Below are 12171 nucleotides of genomic sequence, written 5' to 3'. Positions count from 1 at the left end.
AGAGTGTGCCGTTTGAGAGGTATTCATCCACTGCCATGTAATTGTTAGTGCCCACATCCTATTTGAAGACGGAAGCAAGCTTGCAGATTTGTGGGGGCTCAAGATGTACTCAGTGATTTCTAGCCATCGCCTCTGGTGGGGCGGCCTTCAGAGGAGACTCCACCTGAACCAGCCAGTGTTGGGAAGGCAGCACCTTCAGCATCTGTGTGTCAAAGTTGGGGACCGGGCTGAACTCAGCAGAGCCTTCACACAGAGGGATGTTGCTGTCTTCGCACAATTGACAGGTGATGTCAACCCTTTGCATTTAAATGAAGACTTCGCAAAGCAAACCAAGTTTGGGAGGCCAATTGTGCATGGAGTTTTGATCAATGGACTTATTTCCACCCTCCTGGGTACTAAAATGCCAGGCCCAGGCTGTGCATTCCTTTCTCAGGAAATTAACTTCCCAGCTCCTTTATATGTTGGAGAAGTTGTTATAGCAACTGCAGAAGTGAAAAAGCTAAAGCGATTTATTGCTTTTATTCAAGTATCTTGTTCTGTTATAGAAAGTAAAAAAACTGTTATGGAAGGCTTGGTTAAAGTTATGGTCCCAGAAGCTCTTAAACCCTGAAGCAGCTCTTTTAAGAGGAAGTTGAATCCTCAATGCTGTTGCCAATAAAGATCTTATAGGAAAAAGAGACTACTGTCCTTTATCATAAAATTCCTGGTCGACCCTATGCCTTGACTGAGGGTCAGGAGAGTAGGTGGGATGTTCAGATGTCTACCTCTCTGTTTGGCCTTAGACTTCCCACAGACTCAAGTATTTGCATGATTTGATCACCTGCCAGGGTTCTTCAAATTAAAAAAATACAGAAAAACTCATTTAGCCCTAGGATTTCTTTAAGGATTTCAGACTTGCCTGTATCCACATAGAAGTTTGGCTCAGAGTTAATTGACATTTGTTATTTACATTAAACCAGTGAGTGTCCTGCTCAGACTTCAGTGGGGCTTACCTTTCAGATGGTTTTCGTTTATTGAGAAGCACTGCCTTACAGATTGAGAAGGAGTTACAGAAAGCCGTCTGAAAGCGAGGCTTTCTGTTAGTGGTGATAAATGAAAGTTAGGCACTTCTTGCTCTGCGAAGGATAGTTCCTTGTTGCCCTATTCCCACCCACCCCTGACCTGCCTTGGAGAATGAGATGAGAGGTTTCCTAAGTTTAATGCGAACTGGCCCAGTTACACAGCTAAGGAATCAAGTCTTCAGTAGTTATCCCCAATCTGTAAGAATTAGTATTATAAACCTGAAATAGGCCTTGAATGCAGATTGGTTTTGTTTGGGGTTTTAAAATTTTTGTTCACGCTAAATACTCATCTCCAAAACAGCTAGCACCTGTAAGACCAGAATCTCTGTGACAGTATACATGTGGTCCACCTGTCTTCTGTGGCTTTAAATGATGGCCTTGACCACAGATAGCCTTCCACCTAGCTCAGGAAGGAAAGACCAGGTATAACTTCATAGATCAAACTACAATTCCTGGAGGGAGAAGGAAAAACCAGTTTTGATGGTGGATCAGTAACTTGATTTTTTTTTTCCTTTTTTGCATAGAGTAGACCATGAATGGATTATTTTTGTCACTAGGGGGCAGTGATTTGCATAAAGTATTTTAAAAGCTTCAGTGCTGTGCCAGACAGGAGTTTGTGAAGGTGGGAAAGAAATGCCAGAATCATCACGAGAAACAAAGATGCTCTTCTCGTGAGCCTGGAATGGGTGGGCCAGGCGCAGGCTCAGCCACTTGAAAGCTTGCTTAGAAATAAAACACTAGATGCACTCTAAGATTTGATGCAAGATTAACATTGACAAATAGAGAATCTCTATCAGATGTCTAGACATGAGCCAGGACCACTTGTTCCTGCAGAACCCATTGCCTGGAACTTGTCAGCACTCTTGAAGTGTTGGGTTCATAAATGAGTATTACGTGGTTGTTGCTATGAATGTTGTTAAGTGTTGTCATGTGGACTACAACTCATAGTGAACCAGTGAACAATGGATACATGAGCCCACCATAAGAGTGGTTTTGTTGGTCCCTCTCGTTGAGGGTCATCTACTTTTCCAGGAAAGATGACCTTTTCTTATCTTTTTTTTAAATCTTTCCTCTTTATTTTTTTTATTTTATTTTTTATTATTTTTTGTGTGTGTACCGTCAAATCAGATCTGACTGGTACAGGAGGAGATTGTCCCTCCTTCTCCAGCAGAGCATCTGGTGGATTCAAACCGCGTACTTCTAGGATTGCAGTGCAGCTTCTTGCCACTAGGCCACCAGAGCTCGCCAACCTTTTCTTATCTTTTAACAGAATGCCCAAAGTATACGAAGTTTCACAATTCTTGCCTCCAAGGAGCACCTTGGCTGCAAAACCCTAATGTTTTCTACATTAACTGTGATCCTTGAAAGCATTTTGCAAACTTAAGCAGTATGTTCCTATTTTATAAACAAGGAGACTGGCTGTTGCTGTGTGACTTTGCCAGCATTGTGCAGCTGTAAGCTTGGCCTGCCCTGGCTCCAGGACACTTCCTTCCCGTCACTCTGTGGGTCTTAAAAATCCTGGGTGGTACAAGTGGTTATGTATGCAAACCACTAACTAGAAGGTTGGTGGGCCCAACCTCCCCAGGGGCACCTAGGAAGAAAGGCCTGGATGACCAATATCTTAAAGGCCACAGCCTTGAAATCCCCATGGGTTGCCATGGGTTAGAGTTTTCCTAAGTATCTTGAAGTAATTGGAACTCTCATCATATTAAAAAAAAAATCTACATTCGGACTGTTCCTTTTGGATTTTAACACCTCAGCATTTGTAACATTCGTATAGACCATTACTCTTCAGCCATGCCTGTCACATCTGTCTCCTAAATTGACATTCAGTGGTTGGGTGTTTTAGAGCAGAAGGGCTACACAAGTTATTCTAAAGATGAAAAGTTAGATGTGGGCTAAGTTTGGGAGGAAGTGTCAGATCTGTTTGATAGCAGATTTTTCAGTTTAGCCTTCTAAAAGCAGTTTCTCAGTGTGAACATTTGCACTTTGTTAATCTGTTAAGTGCCTTGGTTCTTGATCTCTGTAAATCAATAAAAGGTTGGAGCAGAGAAGTACGCAAGGAACTTGTGAGATTTTTCTGTAAATTACGACTTGTCACGTTCACATAGAGCCAATACTATCAAACCCCTCATGCTTTGTTAAAGTTACCGCAGGGAAACGTGGCTGGTCTTCCACAGACTGAGTTGCAGAATAGTTCTTTTGCAATGAAAGCAAGAGGGACCCTCAAATTAGGAAGTCCTCTCCCAGGTAGTTGAGAGACAGCCATGACTGTTCCAGGTCACACAAAAGTGATTGAAATAGACCAGACTGCTGTCACGTTCCACAGAGGGGCATTGTAAGACCACGATTTATGCAATGTTTGATTACCACGGAAAGAAAGAACCATCTTAAGCAATTTTAGCCTAATGTCTGGAAAATTGCTTAAACGATTTTTATATTCTATGAGAAACATTTCCATACTGGTGAAAGCCACTCATTTCTGTTCTGAAGCAGCAAATCTTAAGTAGAAAGGAGAGAAAGCCTTTCCACAGGCACCGTTTGTCTTGTAGACCTGACTTGGGTGTTAAGCTAGAAGAAATTGCTAAATGTACACTGGTACCTCCCAGGCAACCGCACAGGTTTTTATTTTGTGATGAGATACTAGCTATTTTTCTTTTATGCTCTTTGAAGATGATTCAGAGGCCAGGTGACTCCCAGAAAATTTCTGTTAACTGACATCCCTTAAGTTTTTCTATTAAAGCATGTCCTACTACCAAGTGCAGCTCACTCTGAGCTGCTGTGTCACTCCGAATGCCATGCACGTTGGCATAATTCATTAGCCAGCTCTGAGCAGAACGGGAGCACTTGAGTACCCACATGGTCCCTAGTGTTTCATTTTATTTGTTCTCGACTTGGTTTGGGTTACAAACACAACAGAAAGAATTTGTCAGCATCATCAGATTTGGGGTCAGAAAAATGAGAAGAAATATTTTCTTCTAATTTTAGGAGAAACTATTTAAGGTCAAAATTATAAGAAAACTAGAGCTCATATTAATACTATATAACTAGGACAGGACCAGGCAATGTTACATTCTCCGGTACAGAGATGGTGTCGCTGTGAGTGGGGGCTGACTTGATTAACTCCTAACAATAATAAACCTTGCAAACAGCGCATTCCCATGGTGGCTCTTAGCTACAAAAACGCTCTTAGCTTCATATGACCCTCTTAGAGATCTTGCACAAAATATCCCTGTGCTCTGATGAGAAGTATCAACACATAGGGAAATGAGAATGATTACAAATTGGCTTGTCATTTAATGTCCGGATCATGAATATTTAAAGCAATCAAATAATTTTGCCTCAGACGGCTATGCTGCTTAAGAAACACGAAATATTTTTTCAGAAGCTCCTATGCCTGAATTTGTAAGACAGTTGCCAGGTCTAAAAACAACTTCACTAACGCTCATTATCTTTAGTCAATCTGGCCAGGAGTCAAGTTGTTAGATAAAAATCTGTAACCCATCAAAATATTTAACAATATAGGAAAACATAGCTTTTCCTTTTTTTAAAAAAAAATGAGTTGTATATATGGTAACAGTTGTCTACATTCCTTCAACTTGCCTGACGGCACAATGGAAGCAAAGCTGATTAGATTCAGGTCAGCCCTGGCCAGGGGAGGGTGTGCCCATGTGCTGTCTGAATCAATGGACAACCACCTCACCCCATCAGAATCTTGAGTGCCATGGAGTTGAACTGGCTCATAACTGACCCTCCAGCGAGTTTTCCGAGGCACAGGAGGAGATTTGCTGGCTCTTCTGCCACGCAACTGCTGTTGGATTCAAACTGTGCCTTTAGATTGGCAATGCAACTCTTAGCACTAAGCCACCAGAGCCCCTTCCCTATTAGAATAGCAGTGATAAATCAGGAAGCAGACGTTGGGATGGATGTGGAGAAACAACTGCTGTTCATGGCTGGTGGGATTAATGTAAGATGTTTCAACACTGTGGAACACAGTTTCTGAAAATGTAGACCATAAGTTACCATTCTTTCTGCTGTTGTTACAGGACCTTGAGTCAACCATGCATGACTCAGCAACCCAATGAATAGCAGACCTGAACCCTGCGCTATCCTGCATGGTCTGCACCATGCTCACCATTCCTCCTAGACTCCAGCCCATTGCTTCAGCTACTCTGTCAATCCATCTGATTAAGGGTTTTCCTCTCTTGTCGTCCCTCCACCTTCCCAAGCACAATGTCCTTTTCTAAGGATGGTCCTCTTCTAACCACATGCCCAAAGTATGTGAGACAAAAGCTTCACCATCTTTTCCTCTGAGGCCACACTTTTCTCCAAAACATGTTTGTTCCTTTGTCCACAGAATATTGAGTACTCTTCTCCAACACCACAGCTCAAAGGTGTCAATTCCTCTTCTGTCATCCTTTTTCGTGTAGAACTTTTGCAGTAAATCTAAGGATCCAGTTAAATCCAGGATCCTCAGGAGATCGCTGACAGGCTTGATTTGACGAAAATAAGGCTCACCCTGATATTTATTGGAGGGACTTCTTTCAGGAAAGAATTCCCAGGAAAAGGAGTGGTTCCCTTGGACAGTTGTCTCTGGTTTCATTCCCTCCAAGTCCTACTTTATCACTTTCAGTTTCCTTTTCCTGGTAAGGAAGACTAAACAAGGTTATCTTATGACCTATGCAACTTTGATCTTTTAATTCCAGTTCTTCTTTGTCCCGCCAGAGAGAAGAGTATTTGCATTCCTTTCTGCTTAACAACTTTTCTCTCTTCATATGCTGCTTCTGCTGACTTTATGCTTTTAACCCCTAAACCCAAAGCCAAACCCATTACAGTGAGTCATTTCCAGCTCATAGCACCCTATAGCACAGAGCAGTACTGTCAACCATTTCCTGCCTCACCCATTTGCCACAGTCTCATCGCTGAGCCTCCAGTGTGCAGGGCTCTGCTATGCCCAGACATCCCATAACCCCCTGCATAGCGTGTCACTGCTCATTGGTGGTGGTTGTTCAGAAAGTGATGTCATAGGAATGTCTTCCTTGGACCATTGTAATTAAGAAAGATAAGGCGTGTGAAAGTTGTTAGGGTTTTGCACTGGATGTAAGACCAAGGACTCAAGGAAGGGACCAGAGAGAAAGTGAAAGCTAAAGAAGCTTTATTAAGGGGGCTCCCTAGTGAGATTCCTTGGTCTAGAGAGAGAGATAGACCAGGGGAAAACTGCACCCTAAGGTAGATTGGGACAGGTTTTTATAGTAAGGGTCTTTAGGGAGAGAAGGGGGGGCATTCCATTGTGGTTTAGCCAGGTGGGCAAGGCTGATCACTCCCGTTGTTGACATGTTGATATTCTTTGAATCCTTCATTCTCCTCCTTTGACCTTGGTCTGGGCCTGACAAAAGTGTTTGTAAACTATAAACATAAATGGCTGGGGTTTATTACTAAAGCACAGTACAGTTCATTCTGTGGAATAGCGTGGATGGAGCCAAGTCCCAGCTCGTAGGTTCAGAGATGACTTACTCTGAATTGAGCTCATGGAACCATTGGCTTTTCAAAGCGCTGCTTCTGGGTCCTGGTTGTATGCCAGTATTCTTTTTTCCTAAACATAGAAGTAAAACTCATTTATATTTATTATAGACCTTCTAAAAAATATAGAAAAGCACAAAAATATAAATCATTATGATCTTGCTTTCTTTTTTCTAATTTTTATTTTTTTATTTTATTATTTGTGTGTGTGTGTACCGTCAAATCAGATCTGACTGGTACAGGAGGAGATTGTCCCTCCTTCCTCGGCAGAGCATCTGGTGGATTCGAATTGTGCACCTCTGGGATTGGATCCTGCTTTCTAAAGACTCACAGCTGGTGAGCTCTGGTGTACTAGTGGCAAGAAGCTGCACTACAATCCCAGAGGTGAGTGGTTTGAATCCACTAGATGCTCTGCTGAAGAAAGGGCAATCTCCTCCTGAGCCAGTCAGATCCGATTTGACGGTACACACACACAAATAATTTTTAAAAATTAAAAAAAAGACAACTAATATTTCTATTTGTCTCTTTCTGGTGTTTTCTTTCTAAATGCATTTATAGAATTTAACATCATACAAATATAAAGATTGTTTTAAAAACTTCTTATTATGTCAATGAAGAACCCTGATGACTTGGTGTAATATATCAGGCTGCTTACGGAAACCCCAGCGGTTTGAATCCACCATCTGCTCCTCAGGAGAAAGACCAGCAGTCTCCTCCCGTAAATACCTGTGGCCTCAGGAACCAGACGAGGGTCACCGTGAGAACCTACTTACGGACAGTGAGTGGCTTAGGTATTAAATCAAGAGCATTTCCCAGCATCATTAGATGGCCTTCAATAATCTGATTTTCAATCAGTGCAGGATACTGTATAATTATACCATGAGTAGTCTAATCCCCTCTTGTTAAACTTCATCCTTTTGTGCTATATCCCTGCACTGATCTCTGATTATTTCCTTAAGATGCCTTCCCAGAGGTGGAATGACTGAGTCACAGGGTGAGAGCATGTATTGTCAAATGCCAGCTTTTAGCATATGATTAGTATTCAGGACATAATTGTTGAGTGGATGGAGGCTGTGCAAGCTATTTAATGATGCACTGAACACTAATGACTGTAAATCAAACATCGTGGAATGACATCAAGGACATGAAGAAACCAAAGGGCATTACAAAGTCAAGGAAGAAAGAAAAGACCAATAGGGATGTCGAAAGAGACTCTGAACTTATGCTGGAAGGAAAGACTTCAACACAAGGGGAAGGAATGCTGAGGTTAGAGAGCTGAACAGAAGATTTCCAAGGGCAGCTCAAATAAGATAAAGTGAAGTGTTACAGTGAGCAAGGAGCAAGAGTTAGAAAACAAAAGGGAAGAGCACGCTGAGCATTTCCCAAACAGAAGTGATGAGCAAATTCAAGCCTTGAATTGTAAAATCTTGAATAGTGCAAGAAGCACCAAAAGAAGATGCAAAAAACTCAAGCACTATGTTGTTGTTGTTGTGTACTACAGAGTTGGAAGAGACCCATCCTGACCAGTAGGTTTTCAGAGGCAGTCAATCGTTATACCAAAGAGAATTATCATCTCGGAACCATTTCAGGAAGTAGCGTAAGAACCAAGAGCACTGAAGGAAGAAGTTCAAGTGGCACTGAAGGCATTGATAAAAAGTAACACCCCAGGAATGGATGGAATACCAGTTGAGGTGTTTCAACAAACACATTCAGCCCTGGATGTGCTCATCAGTCTCTGCTATTAAATATGGAAGACAGCAACTTGGCCAAGTGACTGGAAGAGATCCATATTTGTTCTCATTTATTATCCAACTGGCTAGAAATTATCTAACAATATCAATGTCACATGCAAATAAAGCCTTGCTGAAGATTCTTTTAAAAATGGCTAGGACAATGCATCAACAAGAAACTAGAAATTCAAGCTGGATTTATAGGAGGCCGAGGCACAGGGGATGTTATTGCTGATGTCAGACAGGCCTTGGCTGAAAGCAAGGAATGCCAGATAAAGTATTGAGAACACTGTAATTGCCAAAACAATGAACAAATCTGTCTTGAAGAAGAGCAACAATAGTGTTCCTTAGAGGCAGGGTTGCTCAATCTGTCTCATTTACTTTGGGCATGTTGTCAACAGGAACCCATCCTTGGAGAGAGACAATAGACTGGGGAATGTGGAGAGTCAGAGAAAGAGAAGAAGACCCTCAAAGAGATGAATAGACACAGTGACGACCTCATTGACCTTGAATGTGACAGAGGTCATGAGGGTGAGGCAGCATAGGGCAGGGTTCAGATCTGTTGTTCACAGGGTCTCTATGAGTCAGTCACCTCAGTGGCTCCTAATAGCAATGCTGCTATAACCACAAAAGGGCAGTCTTAACAAATAGAAGTTTACTTTCTCGCAGCTCAGGCTACTAGCTCTCTGAATTCTGGCAGCCAGCTCTGCGTGAAGCATTTTTCTTCTGTCTTGGTGCTGGAAATCCTTGTCTCTTTCGAGCTTCTGCTCAATCTTCTGATGGTTGAGCATCACTTCCTCCTCTCTGCTCCTTATTCAATCTCTTGTATTGCTCTAAGTGACATGTGCACTAATCTTAACCTCATTAACATGACAAAGATAACGTTTTCCCAAATAGGGATTATAACCCAAGGTTAGGATTCACAATGTGTATTTTTGGAGGATACAATTCAATCCTTAAGAAATGTCCTAGGGAGCTCGGGTGGCCTAGTGGCAAGAAGCTGCACTGCAACCTCAGAGGTGTGTGGTTCAAAGCCACTAGATGCTCTGTTGGAGAAGGAAAGGCAATCTCCTCTTGTACCAGTCAGATCTGATTTGATGGTACATACACACAAAAAAAGAAGAAAAAAAAAAAAAAGAAATGTCCTTCAGAAATCTTGAGTCAATGAATGCTCCCACCAGCAATATGGAAGAAGAGCTTGTGTTGGTCAGTCTGCATCGTGATGTGTGTTGTTGTGCACTGCTGAGTTGGAACCGACCCATAGCTGACCCCTCCAGGGGGTTTTCAGAGGTAGTTAATCGCTCAGGAGGAGATGGCTCATCCCTCTCCTGCTGAACAGAGTTGATGATTTTGAACCAAGTGCCTTTGTGATTGCAGCACAGTTTCTTACCACTGGATCACCAGCACTCATGATAGGAGTAATAATAACATTTTGGTTAAATTAACAGGATTTTGGTTTCTATGATTCTGGCAATATTATCAAACAAAAACATGGAATGTTTGAAGCCTTCTTAAATGGTGTAGGATTCTAATAGACTGCTGCTTTTCAATAAGCTGGGACAAAAAAGAGAATGGAGCAAAGTCATGATGATTCATGAGGTTTTCTTTACATCTTCTAATGGGTCTTGGCCACTTGTGGTTGCTCAACAATCTTATTAAGCTTGAGGCTGGAGAAGGTATCTTCTGGATACAATCCAGGCCTTTGCTGTGATTTAAAATTTTGGTGGCAGTGGTAGAACTACCAATAAATTCTGTTCCTTTATAATCTGAGATGTATAGATTTAAGGAAGAAAAATTTAAACACTAGACCTTTCCATTCTGTAAAGAAAAAGGGGGGAAAATACTGTTTGAGGTTTTTTATGTGTTCCCCTTCCTATTTCATTCCATACCCTATATCATCCTGTCCAGATTGGTACTAGTCTCCATTTTGCAGATGAGGGAGCTGATGCTCAGAGAGGCTGGGTAACTTATTTAAAGTCACACAGCTGGAAGTTCAGATCACCTGATTTGAAGCCCAACTCTCTGTTCATGGTTTTGGGAGGCAGTCCTGGAAGAGGAGGTGGGAGTGGGATTTCTGTGTGTGGATGGAATAAGGATCTAGAATTGAGGCCTGGAGGTCAGGTTGAGTGTGGGACCAGTTTGAGTGTGCAAAGTTGATTTTAAGGTTCTATGGTTCTGGACAATGGCTAGGGATGACAGAAAGAGAATTGATGCCTTTAAACTATGATGCTAGAGAAGAGTGTTAAACATATCATGGACTGACAGGAGAACAAATAAGTTCATCCTGGAGAGGGTGAAACCAGGCTGCTCCTTGGAGTCAAGGATTCTGAGGCTTCATCTGACATACTTTGGGCATGTTGCAAGGAGAGACCAGTCCTTGGAGAGGAACATCATGCTTGGAAGAGTAGAGGGACAGAGAGGAAGCTATTCAATGAAATGGATTGATTCAGTGACTGGAGTAATGAGGGTAGGTGTATTAGAGACAGTAAAGTTGGCACAGGATAGAGCAGATTTCAGGGCTACTGTCCATAGAGTCGCGATGAATGGCAAGTGACTCGATAGCACATAACAACAGCAACAGCAACAATAGCAACATGGCTCTGTGGTCTGTCTTGGGGAGGATGAAACAAAGTTTCTCCTTGGAGGTTAGGATTTTGAAGCTTCATCTCCCATACTTTGGGCAAGTGGCCGGGAGAAGGACATCATGCGCAGAAAGGTAGTGGGACAGCACAGGAGAGGAAAGACCCTGGATGAGATGGATTGATACAGTAACTGGGGCAATGGGGATTGGTGTGTTGGAATTAGTGAGACTGGCTCAGGACAGGGCAGGGTTCAGAGCTGCTGTACATAGGGTTGCTATGGGTCATAGACAACTGACAGCACATAACAACAATAACAACAACAACAACATGGCTCTGTAACTATTACAAGGAGTTGGGGATCCCAAGTCTGTCTGAGGATCTTGGCTGAAGGTCCTGGGGATTGAAGACCTTGTGGGGTGAACTAGTCAAAGGACAAAGGCTGAGTCCAGAATTTAGGGTTCTTGAGAGCCTTCAGGTCCCGGGACTCCAGCTGTGGAATAGAGTTCTGAAATCTGAGCTCTTCAATTCTGAAGTCCAAGGAAACAGGATCAATGGTTTCTTTTAGAGCATGAGTATTAAGAGGCTTTGTTGGGAAGTCTCTGAGTCTTCAGGGTTCAGACTGTGGCCCCTTTCCAGGTGTGACAGGTCTAAAGTCTGACCAGTCCTGGCTTCTGAGCCGTAGTTGGGGTTTCTGAACTTGAGGTTCCTAGATCCCTGGGTTCCAAGAGCAGTGTCGTAGTATCTGAGATCCTTAGTGTGTATGAACTTAGTGTTCCCAGGTCTAAGGCCTGGTGTTAAGTGGAGGCCTTTGATGTGGCTGCGAAGAGCTGGGAGTCTGGGTTCTGGGACCAAGAGAATTTGGAAGTTGCCTCTAGGGTTCCTCACCATCCCGCCCTCGTCTCTATTTGATACGCCGGCGCTAGGACCCGGCGGGAGGCAGAGGCGGTGTTGACAGCGGCAGAGGCAGGGTCGGCGCTAGGACCCGGCGGGCCCGCGGGCGGCGGCGGCGCGTGGGGCGGCGCGTGTTGACAGCGGCAGCCGCGGCGGTGCTGAGCCGGGCGGGCGGCGGGAGTCGGCGCCTCCGGTTCCTGCCTCCGGTCCCGAGGCGGCGGCGGCCGGGCGTCCCGGGATGGCCTTCATGGAGAAGCCACCGGCCGGCAAGGTGCTGCTGGACGACACGGTGCCGTTGACAGCAGCCATCGAGGCGAGCCAGAGCCTGCAGTCACACACGGTGAGCGGCCCGCCGGCGACGCGGGGCAGCCCGGGCCGCGAGGGGGC

The 12171-nt window shown here is 43.7% G+C and overlaps 1 protein-coding gene across 7 annotated transcripts in view; it reads left to right on the top strand.

Moving 5' to 3' along the window:
* Positions 1 to 11911: 11911 nt before the first annotated feature.
* Positions 11912 to 12171, top strand: part of PXK (PX domain containing serine/threonine kinase) — a 110285-nt gene continuing 110025 nt past the window's right edge. For 4 of the 7 annotated variants that reach the window (XM_006892197.1, XM_006892200.1, XM_006892201.1 and 1 more), the window contains exon 1: positions 11922 to 12124. In XM_006892197.1, the coding sequence (XP_006892259.1) occupies positions 12023 to 12124 (102 nt within the window). In that variant the 5' untranslated portion in view covers positions 11922 to 12022. Of the gene's footprint in view, positions 12125 to 12171 lie in introns of all 7 variants that reach the window. The other 3 variants (XM_006892199.1, XM_006892198.1, XM_006892203.1) reach the window with 2 other exon arrangements.

This window comes from Elephantulus edwardii, unplaced genomic scaffold (genome assembly GCF_000299155.1).
Source record: "Elephantulus edwardii isolate Elephantulus edwardi_28Jun2011 unplaced genomic scaffold, EleEdw1.0 scaffold00113, whole genome shotgun sequence".
Lineage (NCBI taxonomy): Eukaryota > Metazoa > Chordata > Mammalia > Macroscelidea > Macroscelididae > Elephantulus > Elephantulus edwardii.
Note: the sequence above shows the minus strand (reverse complement) of the source record. Positions and strands in the feature narration are given on the sequence as shown.